General features: G+C 46.7%; 5 protein-coding genes across 5 annotated transcripts; 2 read left to right on the forward strand and 3 right to left on the reverse strand.

Annotated features, from left to right (window-relative positions):
• Positions 1–214: 214 nt before the first annotated feature.
• On the forward strand, positions 215–2,045 carry AGABI2DRAFT_63972 (hypothetical protein; the record flags this gene model as incomplete). Its single annotated transcript, XM_006458090.1, has 12 exons — positions 215–297; positions 351–407; positions 505–569; positions 635–748; positions 795–883; positions 938–1,089; positions 1,157–1,254; positions 1,353–1,500; positions 1,556–1,697; positions 1,751–1,768; positions 1,830–1,933; positions 1,991–2,045. The coding sequence occupies 12 exons, from the start codon at positions 215–217 to the stop codon at positions 2,043–2,045; spliced, it is 1,125 nt and encodes a 374-aa protein (XP_006458153.1).
• A 116-nt stretch (positions 2,046–2,161) lies between these two features.
• Positions 2,162–4,832, reverse strand: AGABI2DRAFT_64815 (glycerol-3-phosphate O-acyltransferase; the record flags this gene model as incomplete). Its single annotated transcript, XM_006458091.1, has 9 exons — positions 2,162–2,734; positions 2,787–2,931; positions 2,981–3,227; positions 3,286–3,442; positions 3,492–3,683; positions 3,740–4,053; positions 4,102–4,491; positions 4,542–4,668; positions 4,716–4,832. 9 exons carry the CDS (start codon positions 4,830–4,832, stop codon positions 2,162–2,164), a joined length of 2,262 nt encoding a protein of 753 aa, XP_006458154.1.
• Positions 4,833–5,126: 294 nt separating this feature from the next.
• On the reverse strand, positions 5,127–12,277 carry AGABI2DRAFT_199491 (hypothetical protein; the record flags this gene model as incomplete). Its single annotated transcript, XM_006458092.1, has 15 exons — positions 5,127–5,385; positions 5,435–5,965; positions 6,015–6,310; positions 6,362–7,333; positions 7,385–7,662; positions 7,721–8,991; positions 9,040–9,372; positions 9,425–9,634; positions 9,681–9,870; positions 9,925–10,284; positions 10,408–10,869; positions 10,922–11,319; positions 11,368–11,684; positions 11,738–11,817; positions 11,873–12,277. 15 exons carry the CDS (start codon positions 12,275–12,277, stop codon positions 5,174–5,176), a joined length of 6,315 nt encoding a protein of 2,104 aa, XP_006458155.1. The 3' UTR covers positions 5,127–5,173.
• Positions 12,278–12,905: 628 nt separating this feature from the next.
• On the reverse strand, positions 12,906–15,910 carry AGABI2DRAFT_183241 (hypothetical protein; the record flags this gene model as incomplete). The annotated part of the gene is made up of 18 exons (XM_006458093.1): positions 12,906–13,262; positions 13,319–13,403; positions 13,460–13,633; positions 13,686–13,827; positions 13,879–14,015; positions 14,069–14,175; positions 14,229–14,376; positions 14,425–14,536; positions 14,593–14,660; positions 14,718–14,793; positions 14,842–14,934; positions 15,000–15,063; positions 15,117–15,279; positions 15,340–15,354; positions 15,407–15,441; positions 15,494–15,539; positions 15,594–15,698; positions 15,752–15,910. 18 exons carry the CDS (start codon positions 15,908–15,910, stop codon positions 12,988–12,990), a joined length of 2,004 nt encoding a protein of 667 aa, XP_006458156.1. The 3' UTR covers positions 12,906–12,987.
• A 44-nt stretch (positions 15,911–15,954) lies between these two features.
• AGABI2DRAFT_176619 (hypothetical protein) lies at positions 15,955–18,970 on the forward strand (the record flags this gene model as incomplete). The annotated part of the gene is made up of 8 exons (XM_006458094.1): positions 15,955–15,996; positions 16,046–16,263; positions 16,315–16,882; positions 16,938–17,217; positions 17,273–17,403; positions 17,456–17,821; positions 17,912–18,179; positions 18,296–18,970. The coding sequence occupies 8 exons, from the start codon at positions 15,955–15,957 to the stop codon at positions 18,901–18,903; spliced, it is 2,481 nt and encodes an 826-aa protein (XP_006458157.1). The 3' UTR covers positions 18,904–18,970.
• Between the last annotated feature and the right edge of the window lie 912 nt (positions 18,971–19,882).

Below are 19,882 nucleotides of genomic sequence, written 5' to 3' on the forward strand. Positions count from 1 at the left end.
TACAAGAATTCTGTACATAACTTATGCACTCCGGATTAGCAGATGTATTTTTGACCTTCTGAACTGACTAATTAACCTCTTATTCTGTCTCAGCCCATGATACATGATGCATGCTGCATGATACGCGAAGAGCGATAGATTTCCGCGTGACGGTTATGCTTCCCACAGCTCTCTTTGGCGCACTTCGTTCAGCTCTTGGTTTGATTGATTTGAGATGGCCACTTCTGTCTCCTGCCAAAGTGACTCCTGCCCCAACGGTAATCCACCTTCAAGATTAGAATGTCCTACTTGTAATAAGTATTGCCTTTTTATAAACCCCACCGAGTCCGCCTCCCATTCTCATAAATCAGAATTGGAATCAAAGGATCGTTTTTCTGTGGGCAAGTATGCTTCAAGGGTGCTTGTGAGTACTGGCTTTACGTCGCGGAGTTCGAATAAAGTGACTTTCAATTCAATATGCAGGGGTAGGTCTTCAAATACTCGGTTAAGTGTAAGAAACGAAAGTTGTCAGAAAAAACATAAGATTCTACACGATCTAGCCAAACCAGGCGCCTTGCCTACAAACCAAGGTAATACAGAATAATCAATATACTTACTTTTCTCATGGTTTTGAAGTCACTCATATGTCGTCCAGGTAACAATCCCTGGCCAAGTTTTAACTTTACAGGATCCGTGAGGCCTGTATATCCACTATCGCCCACTAGAGAAGTTCCAGCGCATATACCCCGCCCCGACTATGCGGAAGACGGTTAGTGATTTATGCTTGAATTTCTCTTTGCCTCACCCTTTCATAGGTGTGCCAAAGTCGGAATTGCGTAAAGTGGGGCAACCACCTCGTATACTAAGTCCCGAGGAGCAGCAAAAAATGCGCGTCGTGTGCAGGGTATGTCCGCTCTTGGATGTCATCATTTCGATGAAACATACACGAGATACACAGCTTGGTAGGGAAGTCCTTGATATTGCGGCAGCGGCAGTCCGTCCAGGTATTACCACCGATGAGATCGACGAAATCGTGCACAACGCTACTATCGAACGGAACTCTTACCCCTCACCGCTCAATTATCGCAACTTCCCAAAATCTGTTTGCATGTAAGTCCACTGCTTCGTCTGTACCTCAGTCAAAACGCTCATCTACTTTACTGTGATGATATTTCAGTTCTGTAAATGAAGTCATTTGTCACGGTATTCCCGACAAGACAAAGTTACAAGAGGGAGATATCGTTAATTTAGGTCGGTGGATTCCCTTCTTACAAAGTGGATTGACTGTGTACCTTATCTAGACATCTCATTGTATCACGACGGCAAGTGGCGAAATCATCGGCCATGATCTTGATTAACATTTCACGAGATAGGATTTCACGCTGATCTTAATGAGACGTATCCCGTGGGTGAGATTGACGAGGAATCTCGGAAGCTTATTCGTACTACGCGAGAGGCTCTTGACGCTGCAATTGCAATCTGCAGGCCAGGCGTTTTGTTCCGCGATATTGGAAAGGTCATGTTGGTACTGCATGCCTTTCGCTTCTATCACGTCCAACGTTTGTTTCCACTCTAGTGAACCGATCGCGCGATCGAATGGTTGTGCTGTGGTTCGTACTTATACGGGCCATGGCATCAACGATCTCTTCCACGGCTCTCCTAATTACATACCCCACTATGCAAAGAACAAAGCTGTGGGAACCATGAGACCAGGAATGGTGAGTTTTTTACTTGTGCCGTGACAGAGTGCATGCCAAAACCAAGTACACAGTGTTTTACAATAGAACCAGTACGTTTGTCCACCGATTAGCGTTAATTTGGAACTATTGATAATTTTCTCCTCTCCCAAGATGCTCAACCTTGGGCACAATTGGGGTGATGTTCACTGGCCTGATAATTGGACTGCTACGACCGTCGACGGAAAGCGCAGCGCTCAATTTGAAGATACTCTTCTGTATGTATCAAATGCTTTACAAGTTTCAGTATACGAATGGATCTCATTGATTATCAGCATCACGGAAACCGGTGTTGAGATCTTAACAAGGCGCGAGCGCCCAATTGCCTAAGGAATATGCCCTGTAACAGTGGCCAGTGCTATGACCATTGATAACATTACAGAACATTGCTTGTCTAGACATAAGAATACATTTACGAAACAAGTAGGGTTACCGGATATGAACCTTCATTTTTGGACAACCTTCGTGACCTCTGAATTCAAAGCCTGGGTTGCATCACAGAATAGCTCGTGTCCATCTAATGCAGCAATACGCTCTACAGCAACGTTATCGAGCAGGGTCCTCCTGCGTGTCCTATGTTTGGAGGGAGGTAAACAGTCAACATCCCTTGAGGACAATGCAGGGGGACTCGCCGAAGATTTGGGTTTTGTGAAGGTAATATGACTATGTCTAAGCCTTTGTAGGTCCGCATATGAATTCGCTCGGCTCTTTGCTTTGGCATTGACATCATCACTGGGGACAATAATACCAACGACATCGTCGTAATCTCCTGTGTCTTCTTCGTCTGTCTCATCTGGGGATCCAATGCGGCTTGCTTCATCACCAGAAAGTCCTAACCAGGCAGAAGTTCCATGCTTGGCACTGCGACTCCAGCCAAATAAACGTTCGTCGATCCAAGTCATAGGGTGTGTAAGTCCCAGACCCTGTGCGTCAACGGCCCCCGTGCCACTCTTGCGGCGCCATAAGCCAGGTGTGCCCGTGGAGGGCGGGACACTTGCGGACGGTACAAGAATCCGAGACTGTTTCTTGAATTTTAACTTTGAAAATCGTAGATGAGCAATGAAATCGCACCTGATTGAAATCGTCATATAACTTTGGCCCAAATTCGTTTATTAGAGCAGCGACTTCATTTGCCAATTGAACACGCATCCTCTTGGCTCTATTAAGGGACCGCTGTTGACCAGGGATCAGAGCAATGATGAGTGGCGGCAAAGACCTAGGTTGTATAAGCACAAAACGTCTACGGTGGGGCTTGAAATACATACTTGAGTACGTCCATACCAGCTTCACCAAATTTGAGTGCAGCGTAGTTCATGAAAGGCAAAGCGGTTATCACGAGGAAAGGGGTGGCAATGCGCCATTGTAGATTGAGGTCAGCTCTGATGGCTACGATGGTCGAAAGAACCGCATAAACGAGATATAAGACTGGGGTGACGCCGAGGGCTATCAAGACTTTCCACGTCGCTAATACATCACGACCAGCTATTTTCACAACGGAGGCGGCAAGTGCTTCTAGATGAACCAGCAAACCTGATCAGCACAGTGATACTTTATCTGACAAGTTGCCTACCTTTGGCCTTTTGCCTTGATAGGATAGAGGCGATCACAAACATAGGAGCGTTCAAAACTGTTCCCGGCAAAGCAAGAAGCGTCCAGATCACAAGTAGAATCACGCGATAGGTCAGAAGGCTGAGAGTCTTCCAACTAGCTTTCGTCGCGCGTGGTACCTGTAAATCTCATGATGAGATGGCGAATGTGCAAAGTTCGGCTACGCACCTGATGATCGCGTAGTCCAAGATCCGTTAGGAGGCGATTGTACTTCAGGACATCAGTCCGTAGTTTCTGCACTCTTGGTTCATCTTTGAAATGGATATAACCTTCAAGTAATCGTCTGTTAAGTTCTACAACTTGTCCCAACGTGAGATGCTGAGATGGGGTTTTGAACAGGCGGCGAATAGCTTGAATTAACTAAAGACATTCAGCTTCTTTGGAAGACTACTCGTAGATAAGTTCAGGAAACTCACCATTAGCGTGTCATAATCAGGTGCGCGAATGGTTACTGTTTTGAGGGAGTCAAACACCAGGTTGAGGAATTTGGAAATAGCCTCTCGCTTCTGTGTTCCACCGTTTTTAAACATCTCTATGTACTCTGGTGGCACATCAAGAGCACTTCCGAACTCCACTACAGCACGGGAGCGAAATCTATGAGCGTGAAAATATGACAATCCAACCGGAACAATTTTGACTTTAATGTCAGGATTATTGGCCATAGCGCCGAGGGCCATGATAGAAACGCCGGCCTTGAGAGGCAAAAGGTCCGTGCGGTCATGACTACCACCTATGAGCGGTAAGTTGAGGCAATAGGTTCGAAAGACCAACAATTCACCTTCGGGAAAAATTCCAATACTTCTACCAGCCTGCAAGCATTCATAAACATGTCGATACATGTCTTGTTGGTCAACATAGGGCATTTTTTTGAACTCTAAGCCTGGCAACCCATCGTGACGTAATTCCATGACTCTTTCCCTTATCCTTGCAGTTCCTTTGCCGCTCTCCCCGCCAAATTCGCGTTTGATTCGCAATTCAGTATCCGAGAGGATTTCGCTGACTTCGGCGACAGCTGAGTTTACAGATTTCGGGAGCATGATCTGCATCTTTGTACTGAATTCTTTGGTGAATTGAGTGCCTTCTCCAATAACCAGACAGGGATCGTCTGGCGACAGCCATACGAATCCAGTCCCAGGTTTCGCAGAATCCGCTGCACGAGCCACAGGAACTAGCAAATTTTGAGTGCATTGATAAGCCGGGCTACGAACCTCGACTCACTGCTCTCCATGATGCGTGCAAAAAATCCAATCCATTTCCTCTTCATACTCATGGCGGCAGTCAAGAATTGAACTTTCCTATGTGTTTCGCGGTACACTTCAAGCGACAGCAACAATGGATCAAGAAACTGGAGGAGTAAGTGTTAAGATTATAAGAAAATCTCGGCTTGCATACCTGGTTATTATGAGGGGCACCAACGAAAATGACAGGTCCATCTCGAGGAATATTGAATGCTCCACGGGGACGTATTTCTCGGAAAAATATCTGCGTCACCGTCCGCCAGAAGAGCATTGCAGCATCATACTTGAAGGACTGCTGCTGTAGATGCTGCGCAGAACTCATAGTAGTGGAGATGGGGAGGAAATAATTGGTGAGTGCTCCATATAGCCTGGACGACTTATGATGTAGCGCCTTGGGGCCAAATATTCACAAATAGTTCCTTCCTCACCAGCTCGCAACTCGGCGATTCAAATGCCTTATAATTATGGGACTTTCCATTTGCTGGAATCCAAGTCAATGTCAGAAATGACCAGTCGATAGTTTAGGCAAGGAGACCAAATACGTCAAAAGCTGTATTATACAAGTGAAAAAGACTCGGAAAGTCACACTGCTAAGTACGTAAACTCCATGCGTCAGGGTTCGAATGATGTCCTCTGAGTTGTGGGAGTTGTTCGTCCCTGAGACGACCCATTGCTAAGTGTGCTAGTGCGGTATTGAAATAAGTCATGCAGTCGTGATAGCTTTTCTTGTTGGTCATTGGAGCCTCTGGTATTGCTGGCGCGATGGGGAGACGTTTCTGTCGTAGGTAGGGTATGTATTGCCTCACGGCTGTTAGACTCTAACTCTGTCGAATTACATCAGATTGGGCCCAAGCAGTGAACGACGTCACTAACTAGATAGAGTATCTGCTACAGCAACATCCCTTTCTTGATCTTCTGCGGCCCTGCTGGCGAGGGCACGGTTGATGTATTTTCGAAAAGCTGCACCAGTGGATTCTAACATCTTTTCAACGCGTGATCGCTTGTGAGGATGGGCTTTCAAAAAATGGTGGAGTTCGGTAATGCCTTCCTTATGCAACGCTCCAGTAGTTTCACTAGAGATATGTCCAATTATTGTAAGGAGCTGTGCGTCAGGGTCTGGTTCTTCTCCTGAAGGGAAGAACACAGACGACGAAGTCGGGCTCGTATGGTAACTCGTTCGCTGTCGGCTCGAAACCGATTCTTGCGGTGAAATCGGTCGTGAAGAGACAGGGGACAGCGACCTCGTTTGAGATTCTGAGCTATGACCGTTGTGGCGATTAGTGGGCTCAGGAATGCGCGACGAATTGGAATTTAGGATCCGATAGACATAGGGATAAACAATTGTTGCGGAAGGATCGTCAAAGGACGCAGATAGCAAGTCATAAACATCGTCCCCATAGTGTCCTACACTGCATAAGCATCGCTCTTGACCTTGAGATAGCTGATCGCTTACCAACTACATGTTGAATTATCACTTTGATCGTTCGAAGCGGCATGTCCCCACACGGTACTTTGTTTGTGGCCCTAGCGCGCCATTCGTTCGGCGGTACAGACTGCAAGAAATGTTCGATCGCAGGGAACAGCTCAACAGGATCAAGGTGGTTCTCTGCAAGGTCCTGGGGTATGTTTCGTGCTAGCTTCCAAACACATTTTAGAACAAGCTCCGCCACTTTAGCTTCCTTTGATTCCGGCAACGTGGCATTAGAGGGAAAGGGTTTCACGATCTGAAGCAGCAGAGCAAACAATGCCCTATAGTCCAAAATCAGCATACAAGTAAACGAAAAGAACGGATAAACAAACCTGAAAATCGACATGCGGCGACCTGTGGCAAACAATCGTAGAATGATCATATTGATGAAACGGGAGAGGTCTTTTATTTTTTTCATGGAACTATCATCCGTCTCTAGTAATCGGAGCGTGAGCTCCTCTAAAAGAGAGGTAAGAATGTCCACCGTCAGAGATTCTGCGAGTATTCCGTGGTCGCAGAAATTATTGAGTGTTTGTATGAGATGTTTTGCAAGACGAAAATTTTCATCAACAACCAATTCTTCAGGTCTCTCAAATACATGAGCCATTTGCAGAGTGATAGACTCAATAAGGCCTTCTGTATGTTCGGCCAGTTCACGGTACTGTAGGTTGGATGGTCCAGCTTCCGGTCCAGTAGATAGTATCTTTTGTATCTTCTTGAGAGCATCAACGCTTCGCGATGGATCACTACTGAGGATGGTGGAGATACTGAGCGTGATGTCTTCTGACTCGTCTACTGGCGTTGGTGCATCGTATGACTCATGTACTTCTTGAGACGTTGCCATGGGCGAAGGGTCAGTCATCTCTGCATATACGGGTTCACGAACTGCATTCATAGATATAGCCGGCATGTGGTTCCGTGGCCGGGCAAGGCGTGACGGGAGAAGACTCTTGCCGCGGCCTCGACTGGCGGGAGACGTCGGACCAGGCGACGGGGCTGTTGGTTGGTTACGAACAGGCGACTCTGCACGTGAAGCAATAGGAAGTGTAGGCGATGTGGATCTAACGACCGCAGGAGAAGCAGGTCGGGCAAGACGTGATATGCCTGCTGCAGATGGACTTGCAGGCCGTGGAAGTCCGCCAGCCAAGCGGCTCACGGCCGGATTTGTGGCCAACAGGTCTGGTTTTTCATGGGAACTAGGCCCGGGAATGCGTCGTAAGCGCTCTTCGAGCTGAGTTTTGTCTTTGGGCGATAGGATTCCTACAAGCGACCATACTTTCTCCCCTACTAGGGTGTACGCTTCGCTGCATCATAATCAGCGTTAACAGATCGATCAGTTCCCAATTGAAACATACCTTAAGACATTGAGAGTCGATTTCCGCACTTGGGGATCTTTGTCTGAAAGTATAGAAGCGATGAGGGGGAAGGCTTTCGATGGTTCGCAGGCACTCATTCCAGATTTTTTGAGTATTTTGGCCAACTCATCGAGCGTCCCTTGTCGCGTCTTGGCCACTTTGGCTCTTAGCCCTTGATCCAAAAGAATTTGGAAGACCCGGCTATATGGAAATATCTTTGGGAGCATGTGAAAAATTTGTTGCACACGATGGCGAACAGGTTCTCGAGCATCACCAAGCTAAAATGTCGGGCAGTCAGAAGGACGTCGTACAGAAAGACAGAGATTGGGATTTAACCTTGTGAACAAGCGTTGGAACGAAGCATAGAGCTTCACCGTCCGTAATTTGACAGTTTATGCTCTGCAAGAAGTCGGTGACCGCATCCACAACGTCCAAGCATTTCGAAACTAGGTTTGAATGTGACTCGTGAACCCTGAGAGAAACATATTTGAGAGGAAAGTCGACGTTTGCGAGACCTACTGCTTCGGTATTTTCAATGCCAGAAGCACTAGAGTAGAAATCGGCCATCATTGAGAGACCAACAATAAAGTCGTTGACTGCATTATGATCGTGGCTGAATAGGCGTGCGATTAACTCTTTAGAAGCATGAGGTTCCATCTGCGACTGGAGGGACTCTACAAGATCCTTCTTGAGTGGGCCACCCTCGTTGACCCAACGTATGCCATCCTTAGCCAACCGTAGTCTCTTCGCATCAGCACTCATGGTAACGAAAGGGACTCCCGATATTACAGTGGGCTGGGAGGCCTTAGAAGCCGCATTCGGACGCTTGTTCATGGTAGTAGTGGGTTTGGTCTCCGGAAGGGTATCCGTCCGTGACGCTGGTCGCGAATTTGACGTAGTTGGCAATTTTCTCCGAACAGTTCCGACTTTAGTTCCAGCTTTAGCCACCGTTGAGAGTGGCGCTGTTAGCCCGGCTGCAGCGGTAGAACTTGAAGGCTCCGGAGATGGAGCAGTGGGTTTCTTCGTGACTTTGGCAGCGACAGCGACAACTACAGCTACGTCCTGTCCAGCGGGTCGAGCAGCTTGAATGAGAGGGATAGCGGTTGCACGTGAAGCCGGTTTGAGGGAATTCGTTTGTTGCATTACAAATTCAAAGCCTGAATATTTGATGAGAGTTGGAAGTAGCGCTTGTGCTGCTTTACGGACATCGCCATTCCGATCGTCAAGGCTATTAATCGCAGGCGGAACCCAGTTGGCAATGTCCAGAGATGTCGATTCATCATTTTTGAACCACTCCACGATCCAATGCAGTAGCGTACTTTTCAGTATGGGATTTTGAGATTCTAACCCGGTCGTGATACCGGCTACCATAGAATCCAAAGCCCCACAAGCTGTAGCGATGGCCGTTAGGGTTTGGGAAGCAGCGGAGCGAACATGGACTTTTTGGTCGGACAAAACCGTCACAGTCGAAGCAACAAATAACCTCGAGTGTTTTTCAAAGGGTTTACCCATTCCCGTTGCGATGCGGCTCACGATGTCTAGGGCAAGCGACTGAACCGCCTTGTTTGTATCAACCACTCTCAATTTCAAAACCTGACCAATCTCGCCTAATACAAATGAATTTGGAGAAGCGATAGAAAAAAATTAAAACATACCCATCCCTGATTTCAGTCTTTTGTTGTTTCCTTGATCGAGAATAGCCTGTAAAGCCTCAAGCGCCTCCTTTTTTGTTTTCCACGCATCGCTCTTCGCGTCGGTAAGGATAGTTGTCCCTTTGAGCAAACTGTCGAGTTCAACACGCGGGAACAAGTCATCCAGAGGGTCCGGACCACCGCTTTCCTTCCCTGAGCTAGTAGTAGTAGTTAGGTTAACTAGGTCAGCAGACTTGCGGGTAGGTTCCAAGGCCGGATTTCCCTCGGCTTTGTCAAATTCAGAGACAATCGTGGCGAGTAGCTGTGGGTTAAGATCTTCAAGCAGATCTTTAATGCCTGCAGAGCGTTTGTGTAACTATACTGGGAGCTTTGTAAAAGTAAGTCGTACCTGGGCCAGCGAACATTTTCACTGTCACAAGCGTTTTCGTCGCACTCGTCCGTACTTGGGCGTTTGAATTGCCAAGCACATTCTTCAGGAAGTCGATGAGGCTCCTGAGAGTCAATCCCGCAATACCGAACTCAGTTAAAGCCGCGTTGATCCAAGTAACAGCGTCTGCGAGGACTTTTGGTGCCTTCTGTTTGCCCAGAGGTTCGTATGCTGTCTGGTATAAGAATGAAGTCTTGTACAGATACTTGCAACATACCCTGGTTAAGTACGAATTGCAAAGATGTCTTCTCGGCGAAAGCAAGGAGTGTATCACCAGCGGGCTTCTTCAATTTCATATCGCCAAGCTTTTCTGTCAAATGAGGTACGCAAAGAGCGCAACAACTTCTTCCAAATACAAGGTTCTGTTGGGCCAGAATAGTGAGAATCCCATAGATTTTTGACGAAACCTGAGATCATTGACGTTAATAACGAGGACCTCTGGCCACAATGAAGCACCATACTTGGAAATTCTTCTCTGCCCAACCTTTCTTGGCAATAAACCGTACAACGACTTCCGCATCGAGAGTTTCCGCTTCTCTCTCTACCCACGAAGTCATCTCTTCTAGAGCCGCTAGGCGGACTTTCCAATTAGCATCATTGAAATCGGTCGCAATATTGACCGGTATTAAATCAGCAGCCAAATTTTCGGCGTCTTCGGGTGTATGTTTGTATTTGAAGTTATCAAGTCCACTTGCAGGAGGTGGTGCAGGTTGCTTTGATTTTCCAGCTGCTGCCGGTGGAGGAGCCTTCTTGACAGCAATTGGTGCAGGTGTGGTAGCGGTAGATGTATTTGTAGCAGAATTCGATGCTCCTTTTTTAGCCTGAAGAAGTTGTGTTAAAGAGGCCAAATAAATTGCTAAAGCATCACCTACCTGAAGTCGAGCAGGAGGTTTACTACCGAGGGGTTTCTTCGGGGGTTCATCCTCGGGCATAAGTGTATCAACCTTCGTTGCCTCAGATTGCTTTTTCTTGGGCAGAGGCATATCGTCAACATTAGACCCTGGAATTGAACCTTTTGTAGTCGCAGCTTTCTTCGCCGTCGGAGCAGGTGCACGGGAAGTAGGGGTGGGACCTGATTTACATTTGACGGTAGCTTTTTCAAAGGCTTCCTTTACCTTAGCCTTCCGCATATCCGCAATATTCTCCATTGTTGCATTCAGAGGTCGCTCTCCAACCATCTTCATTAGAGTGCCAAAACAAGTGGCCGCCTCGTTTCTGGCACCTTCGAAACTATCTTCCAATTGAATCGCTAGATTATCTGCCAGAGGCTTGATCTGCGCTTGGGGTATGGGACTTTTCGATGTGGCCAAACAACGTCCTAAAAACTTCAACGTGCCCTCTTTCACCTGAGGATTCTTATTCTTCAAGGCCGGTTCAAGATCTTCTAGTACGGCCATGAGATTTGACTGCATTCGACCCATATAAGTAAAGTGGCTACGTTTAAAAATCGAGGCTTACCGCTTGAAATACTGCATCAAGCGCATTTCCAATGGCATCCGTAATGTTTGCCTTCCTCTCTTTCAATCTTTCTAGCATAGGAGGGACAAGAGACTCGTGATATCGCCCAAGGGCAGTTGCTGTCCCCTTGGCCAATTCTTCGAGGCAACTGGCAGCGACCATGACACAATTGACATTGACATCCTTGTGGATACAAGTAGCCAGAGATTTTGCGAGCTCACCCAACTCGGAAGCGTCCTTGATACGTGGTGTTGATTTCACGAGGGCCTGTAACTCATCTAAAGCCTCCTTACGTTCCTTCCATTTACTTGATTTGAAGTTAGTGTGAAAATCTTTAGAGATTTTTGGTACGATGTCAACTTCTTCAATGAAGCTATGAGGATCAAATTCCTCGGCAGCTAGGGAAGATCAGTACCGAGACCAATGCGCATTAGAGCAGAACGTACGGGCTGTTTCCCCCACATCCTCAGAATTTTCGATCTGCGCCTCAGCTTCTCGCGCCTGGGCGCGAGTAAGCCTCTCCGGTTTTGCGGTGCCTTTGCCTTGGTTTTGACTCTCCATATTCTCAAACGCCTCTTTGAGTTCCTTCACTTGTACTGGTTTTAGGTCGTTAAGCCAAGGCTCGATTCCGGCTCCCATATATTGATAGAATATATGAGCGAGATTCGCTCCTTCAGCACGAACGGTCTTATCATTATGGGCGAAGATCTTTGGAAGTGCTTTGAGTATCGGAGGAGGCGGTGCAATTTGTAAACCGAAGTTTCTTGAGCCAAATATTACAAATTGCTAAAAGGCAAATGTGGAACAAGAACGCACCTGACTATCTCTTTGAGTACAGTCACAGATCCAGCTACGGCCTTCGGCTGCTTTGATGACAAGCCTACAAGAACATTTTCCTTGGCTGAATCAATTCTCGTAAGTTCGACCAAGAAATGCCAAGATGACACACACCACAACTCCTACACCACTATTCTCAACTTCGACGTACTGCAAAACTAGTTCCAGTGCATTGTTTTTGGTCCCTGCTCGTGTAGATCCTAGACATTTGTCTACCAGTGCAGACACGACAACGTCCCGTGTCTTGGCAGCAGTTTCCCCTGCGAATTTGATGAACGAAACAACGCATTCGATTCCTTTTTCTTGTGCGACAGCATTGGCATCTACAACGAACTTCTTGAGTAGATCTGGATTGGATATGTACGGCTTAAAGACGGGATCGGTATCGGAAGCAGAGGTCTGGAAGGATTTGATGAGCGATTCATACGCGCTAACGCGAGCCTTCCAATTCTTGTGTGCGAGCCTATCGGGGATAGAAAGAGAGCTGAAATCCTCCTCGGGAGGAGGAGGTCCATCCATTGGTATCTATCGGAGCAGGAAAGTCAGAGACGAGACGGAGAGACCTTTCCGGAGAATTCTGTGAGGGTTTCGAGCGAATGCTGGGTGGGCAAATTGGTTCGACACCCAGCCACACGTGACCCCTGACATAAGTAGATTTCATCGACCAGTGCTAGTGCCGCAACTTGATTGAAGCTTGCCATAAGTTATTGAGATCAAACCTACCCTAGGGCTTGATCTGGTGGGACGTCCGGCGTACAGTTTCAAAAGCGATTCGGGCGAGTACTCCTACAGAATACGTTAGAAAACAAGACATGATTCGGCTCTACTCGCAACCCTACTAGTTCATGGCTCGAGTATTTCGCTTGAATACAGTAAGGTCCCCCCACGCACAGCCGAAAATGGAGGTCATTTATATTTTTATCGCGACTTAACGAAATCTGTTTACATTGTACGCCATTCGCAACTCTTGGCAAAGATACAACCCACCGCCCACAGCAAAATGTGACACCGTTGTATTTGAACAGTTTTTATAAGACTCTGTCCTTCGACATCAAGATCAAAGGATGACGAGATATACGATCACACAATGATGATGGTAAGGCATGTGGATGATTGAAATTGATTGACCCGGATGGGTCAAGTGGAAGAAAAAAGGAGCAACGGTGTATTGGTCAAATCAGAGTTGTAATGCACCAGCATCAATATGAGTAATGATTTAGATAGAATTATTACTTCCTACTCGAAAGCGTAACTCCAATCTTCTCAACTAGGTTCAGGACAGCTTCGACATCCTCGTCATGGACAAGGGCCGCTAAGTTCTCTCCTTTTTCGACTGTCGCCTGATGCCGCTGCGCTACAGCATCACGTTCGTTGATCATGCCAAGATTGTGATAAACGATCGAGAGGAAGTATTGGACATCTTGCAGACCCGCTAGTAATCCCAGACATTCGTAATCCTTTTCTGCCGCCAGAAGATATGGAAGAGCTTCATGAAGAACGTCAGCTGTAAAAAAAATGAGTGACTTCCAGCTCGAAATACCGCGGTGGTTTTCCGCGTACGTGTGACTTCTCCTGACGCAACAATAGTCCGTGCTAAGGTTAAGGAAGCGAAACCCCGTTGTTCAGGGTCTTTACCACAGATGATCTGCGACCGGCTGTTAGACATGTCTTCTCAATCGTACGTAGATAGATATGATTGACCTGTGGCATAATGCCCTCTACCAGCATGCGAGAGCGCTTCGACATTCCAAATTCAAGCCCAGCATCAGCCAAAAGTATGACTCCCGTCCTGTATTCATGCAGCCTGAATAGAAACTCCGAGTGCCACAATGCTCTCAATAGGTGCTCAATTCCTGCAGTAGCTTGGCCGCATTTCTCATAACCAATCCAAATCAATGAGAGAGCACTATTCAAGTACTGGGCTTACCTTCAACCTCAACACTTCCCCTAACGATTCATGAATTCTGCAGCGTAGGGGGCCGTCCGAATCAAGATCGAAAAACTTCATATTGAATTGACCATAAGGCTTCCTGGGGAAGATGACTCCCTGGAATAGTCGTTTTTGTCCTCTGTCAATGGGTCCAGTGAAGTTACCGAAACCTTGGAAGTGAAATCCCCACCTTCTAAGTGCGCGTAATACGATGATGTTCCACACAGCATGAGCCCAAGTAGTATAGTCATCAACGCTTAAGCCGCTCCAAACGGCCGGGTCGAGGAGGTTGCGAAGACTCTGATCATACAAACCCATGCGCGCATTCTTGATGCTGATCATCAAGTTGGGAAATCAGTGGGATTGCATGAACAACTCACCTGATTTGCACGGTTTAGCACTATCACTAATCTTGTTTCATCTGCAGTCCCCTGGGGAATGAACGCCATTATCAAGTTCTCCTCTATAGTTGCAAGTTTATCGCACCCTAGATAATGTATGAGTATCGAATTGAGCGATGTACAACGCGAAAATTCACACCGGCGGCCCTCCAAACTATTGATTGAACAGCATGTTGTACCCATAATTCTTCCTCCGATGGCGGTACAATTTGCACCTCAGCCCAGTGATCGTGGACACCCACCGCTTGCATGATCTTATTGAAAGCCACGCTGATAGGCTGATCCTGCTAACAGACAGCTTCAGCAGTGAAAGAGACATATTTACTATGGCGTACCTCCAGGAGCTTGTTCACATCATAGAACACTTCCAGTGGGTGCATGTCTGGCTGGATTTCATTCAAAGGTTGCTTTTGGGAGGAATTTTCAGATGGCAATCTGTGAAGCAACCTGTGCAGATTACCGTCAGCATGATACATAATCCTACACATAGAAAAGAGATATACCCGATACAATTTTGAAGTGTTATCCGATCACCACTTGTTCTGGAAACAGTGATGGCTTCCGAGAGCAGCTAAAGCGCTCCCTTCAGACTACCATGAAAATAAGCGTCATGCCGGCGAACGCTTACCTTGCGACAAGCATCATATTCTCCGTGCAAATAATGCATCCTCACCAAATTCAACAGGGCATGCTGCCGCAACCCACTGCAGCTAGTAAGTACGCTAAACACATAAAATTATATGAAGACGTACGAATCATTATTTTCGTTGAACTGTTGTTCGAAGAATCTTCGCAGATTTTCAATGGCCATCGTATCGTCGCCAGTGGCCAATCCCTTCTCCCAGCTGATAAAGAATTAGGTTAACTCATCCCAGGAGATTGATATGCTCTGAAAGGATGAAAGACCCACGCTTCAAACGATTCTGGTTTGGCCCAAGATTTCTTGTCTGCTTGAGTTCTGAATAAGATTGAGTCTGACAACGGATATGGTAGTCTATAATAATAAACCAGATGTGTATGAGCTTACCATTGGTGAGCTGTTCCTTGTTGACGACCTGATAACCGGCGGTAAGATCACCGTCAATCCAGGCTTGGAAGTCCCTTTGCAGTTTGATAACTCCCGAAAATGACAACTTGACGAAGCTCACGAAACAACGGCGGCAAAAGTACCCGAATATGGACCTGCGCATCTGATCATCCGTCAGAGGATCTAGCCGTGTACACAAGCCGAGCTCCCGAGCTCATCTCACAAATATAGGGTTCTCCTAACGGAAGAAGTCAGGGTGTAGGTTGCAGGAAGTAAGCGGGGAAACCCACGTCAGGGTTTTTTTCTACGAATAAGGCTGGAATATCTTCAGTGGGCATGAGCTGAGAAGTCTTCTGCGAGATACATGGTACACTTGCTGGAAAAAAAGGTAGTGAGATTGTCTGCCGTATCTAGGTTCTTTGGCTAGAGATCCGTCAAGCATTAGTATGAGGGTAAAGGAGCCGGGGTAGCCATCACCATAGTTCGCGCACTCGCAAGAAAAGCTTGACATAAGTCTGTTTCCGCTCGCCGACCCGAGGCGATCTCTCGGAGGACTTCATGATATGTTTTTGGTTTGCAGACCTGAATCTCGAAATATGGTTCACCATATAATTTGCCGGGTAGGCTTCACGTACTTCGGATATTTCATTCAGAAGGCATCGATAGAGGTGAAGAGTGAATGGGTTTGGAAAGTTTTTACTATCTGTATCCCTGAATGCGAGAGATAGGATAGACAAGAGACCTATGTGGTGAGGCCTGAGGATATGCTCTGTTGGTGGAGGAACTTCATCCATCTTCGGTGGCTGTGCTCATTTTCTTCTTCACCTCATCGCCCAATATGCCTGTCAAGGGCAAGCGTCCCGCTCCCCCTAGCAGAGAAGTATGCTTTCAACGCGGATTGAAGCTAGCATGTTCCTCATTCTAAGCAGATGCCCTCGAAAAAACGCAAAGCTGGTCATGGAAAGAAATCTGTGATACTGAATAACAAAAACGGCCGAAAAGAGAAAGCTTCTGACCGGAAATACATCGCTGTACCCACCTTAGAGGCTTTCGGTGAAGAAGAAGAGATGGCTATGTCGGATCAGGACGTAGATATTCTACAGAATGCGTCATTTCTACGGAACCTCGATGAGAAAGGTATTGCAAAGTGCGTTCGCTTATGGGGTCTGGTGTCCGCTTAGATTCATTTGGATTACAGGAGTAAGAAAGAGCTGGAACGGTTGCATAGACTTTACAGACCAGCCAGGGCAGAAGGGAAAATTTCCGATCTTCCTGCGGTGGACTCTGGCAGTGAAGATGATTCCGATACGGAAAGCTTGCAATCGGATATTTTGAGCGACGAGCAACTCGAAGATGTCCCAATCTCCGAGGACGAAGAAGAGTATTCAGGTGCTGAACTTGATTCTGACACAGAAATGCCTTATGAGCAAGTACCTCGGAAACAACGTTCCTCACTGGACGGAGTCGGTGCCCATACCAAACAAATCGAGGGTTTACCCACTAAACTTCCAGATGGTACTATCAAAAAGAGTACGAAGATGCTCCTCATGACCGACTCTGAAATATCTTCGAATGAAGAAAGCGAGGACGAATCTGAGCCTCGGGAATCGGAGACGCGGGTAGAAGATGTAACAACTGGCGCCCGTTTCGGTCGTGCGGCTGTCGCTGACGTTGTAGGCAAATCTTCACGAGGAGAGCGTGTAGAGGCCGCTAAGGAGCAGATTGCAAATATATGCCAGGAGATTTTGGCTGACCCCGAGAATAGTGTATGTGAACATCACTTTCATTTCGTTAAATAACATCATTGAAAACCCAACACAGCTCGGTCTTCTACGGCGTCTGCATACATTCTCTTTACTAAAAATTTCAACGCCGACGCGACCAAAACCGATTCTCAATGACCCCGTTATCCGCAAACTTACTTTTTTATCCCAATTAACCGTCTTCAAAGATATCATCCCGGGGTATCGAATACGCCCTCTCTCAGACAAGGAAAAAGCTGAGAAAGTTAGTTCCGTGGTGACTCGAACTCGGGAATGGGAGCAAGGTCTCGTCGCAGTATATCAGGCCTACCTACGTTCACTTGAGGTTGAGATTAAACGTGAGTGATGTCCATGGAAATGCTAAAAAGCGCATAGACTATATTCTATTCCTAGAACGCTCTGTACTTGCCGACGTAGCCTTGTCTTGCATGTGCACACTTTTAGCGGAGGCTACCCATTTCAATTTCTGCACTAATCTTATATCTTGTGTCATTGCAAGGCTAAGTAGGAAATCCTGGGATAAGGTTCGTCCCCCGTTTCTACAATGAGTTATATGTTTATTTCTGTTGCGACCAGTCTTCTGAACTCTGTATCAAAACAATTATCAAAGTCTTTCGGGACGACTTGACCGGTCAGCCTTCTCTGGAAATCGTCCGGATGCTGAGTCGCATGGTTAAGGAACGAAATTTTGCCATTCATCCCAATGTGCTTTCATGCTTGATGCATCTCCGGCTGCGGACCGAGCTTGGAGTACGGGCGTCCAATACTAAAGTCGACAAGGAGGGCTCCAAGGATCGAGATCAACGACTTCGGAAAGGAAAGAAAGCCAAACAGTTGCATATTAGCAAGAAAACAAGGAAAGTACTGAAGGAGAAGAAAGAAATCGAACAGGAGATGCGCGAAGCGGCAGCCGAGATCGACAGAGAAGAACGCGCAGCCACAGTGAGCTTTCCTTTTGTCACGTCTTTGGGGTTGTCTTTTCGTCTTTCCAAAGATACATTTCGGCAGTATTACTGATCTTCTAAACAACAGCAAACGGAGACGCTGAAATCATTGTTTGCCCTGTACTTTCGGGTGTTGAAGAACCCCAAACCGAGTCCACTCCTATCGGCCACATTGACAGGCATTGCGAAATTTGCACACCTTGTTAACGTCGATTTCTTTCAAGATCTATTACAGGTGTTGAAGAGCCTGATTTCATTAGAACATTTTCCCGATGCTGTGCAAGAATCGCGCGAGGATTCCATCCGATATCGCTTACAATGTATAATCACGGCGTTTGATCTCCTTTCCGGACAAGGTGGGAATTTGCCACGCTCATTTTCAATCTGTTTACTCACACCATGTCCATCGCTGTTGACCCTTATCAACCGGTTGTTGTGTTCATTGCATGTGTTTTAATGCATTTGTTTTCAGGCGAAGCATTAAATATCGATCTCACTGATTTCATCACTCAACTCTACGAGATGATATTGCCATTAACGTTGATGAACATTATTGAATCAAAGACAGTGACACCGCCTGACGATCTAATTGCGCCTGCAGGCAGCGCTCATATATCAAGTAATAGCTCCAGACTTCTGGTGGATAGCAACAAACTTCAAGCCTCAGCTCCATCACGGCCAACAATATCTCCTCCACCCTCGATCTCCGATCTTCTCTTTTGCGCTTTGCGGGCAGTTTTTTCTTTACGGAGTGGCGTAGGCACTGCACCTCCTTGGCGTTCCGCAGCTTTTGCCAAACGGCTTTTAACAGCCGCCCTGCACTGGCCACCGGAGTCAGCACTTCGCGCACTTGACCTTATCCACGACCTGATCGCGAAAAACCCAAAAGTAGAGGCACTTTTGTCGACTGAAGACCGAGCCTTTGATGGTGTATACCGCCCTGACGTTGATGATCCTCAGCTTTGTCACCCATATGGTACAGCCTTCTGGGAGCTCCAAACACTTGCAATGAGTCATATGAACCCGGCAGTCCGTACTTCAGCAGCCAAGCTGCTTAAATATAGCTCGGATACCTCATAGATGGAGAAGTGGCTTTTGTTAGTAGCGTTTTATGTATATTGCTTGGTGGGGTAACAACGCCAATACCTGTGACCTTGGTTATGGCATTCTATTGTTGAGCGTTGTGCAGTGGGAGCGGGTGATGTAGACAGCTCCCCGACAATGTCCGATGACGGCTAACCCATAAGAGTAACAATATATCACATCCATACGAAGTTAGGCCGGAAGCCTCGGAGGGGAAAGTGACTCAACCCGGGTAAACCTCTCACGGTGATCGTGTCCAAACTGTAAATTTTTTTTTCCTTGTATTACCAGCTGACGATGACCATAAAACCCAGGAGAAAAAAAAAAAGAGAAATAATACCAAGGTACATATGATACGACCCTATACCCGAAATATAAGTAAACAGACAGCCAAGTTCGATTCCCGTGAATAAAATACACATCGATAAGCAGATCGCAATGAGTTCGAAATCAAGACGAAAAAAATCAAAAAAAGAGTTAGATGAAGTTAGATGGAAGGGGGGTTCTTTTAAAAAAACAAGTACAGCAGCTCGGACATAATATAAACACTTATCGAAAACACTGAGTAGGCTCCTAGAATGCTTGTCGTGCGACTACAGATCGATCATGAAAACGCGGCGATTTGAGCGGGATTGAGAGATGAAATTAGGAATTGCTGATGCGACGGTGAATAAGGCTATGTTTGTGGGAAATAAATAAAAAGGATCAAGGGAAGAAGGCACCACATCAATGAGAGGTCGGAGTTTCGGGAGTAAAGGTACAATTTTAGAAATGCATGGATCCAGAATGAGAAAGATCCGAGGGAGGCCAAGGGGCGAGCAATAAACCAGAGACAAAGGTTGGGCAGCGTGGATGATAGGTTAACTAGAGCTGAGTGACAATATGCGCTTGAGGGTCCAAGGCTCCCTAGTCGTAACCATTGGGCATCCGACTACCAACTGCACATGAAAGAAAAAGCCGGCCAGAAAAAAAAACC

This window comes from Agaricus bisporus (assembly GCF_000300575.1).
Source record: "Agaricus bisporus var. bisporus H97 unplaced genomic scaffold AGABI2scaffold_2, whole genome shotgun sequence".
Classification (NCBI taxonomy): domain Eukaryota; kingdom Fungi; phylum Basidiomycota; class Agaricomycetes; order Agaricales; family Agaricaceae; genus Agaricus; species Agaricus bisporus.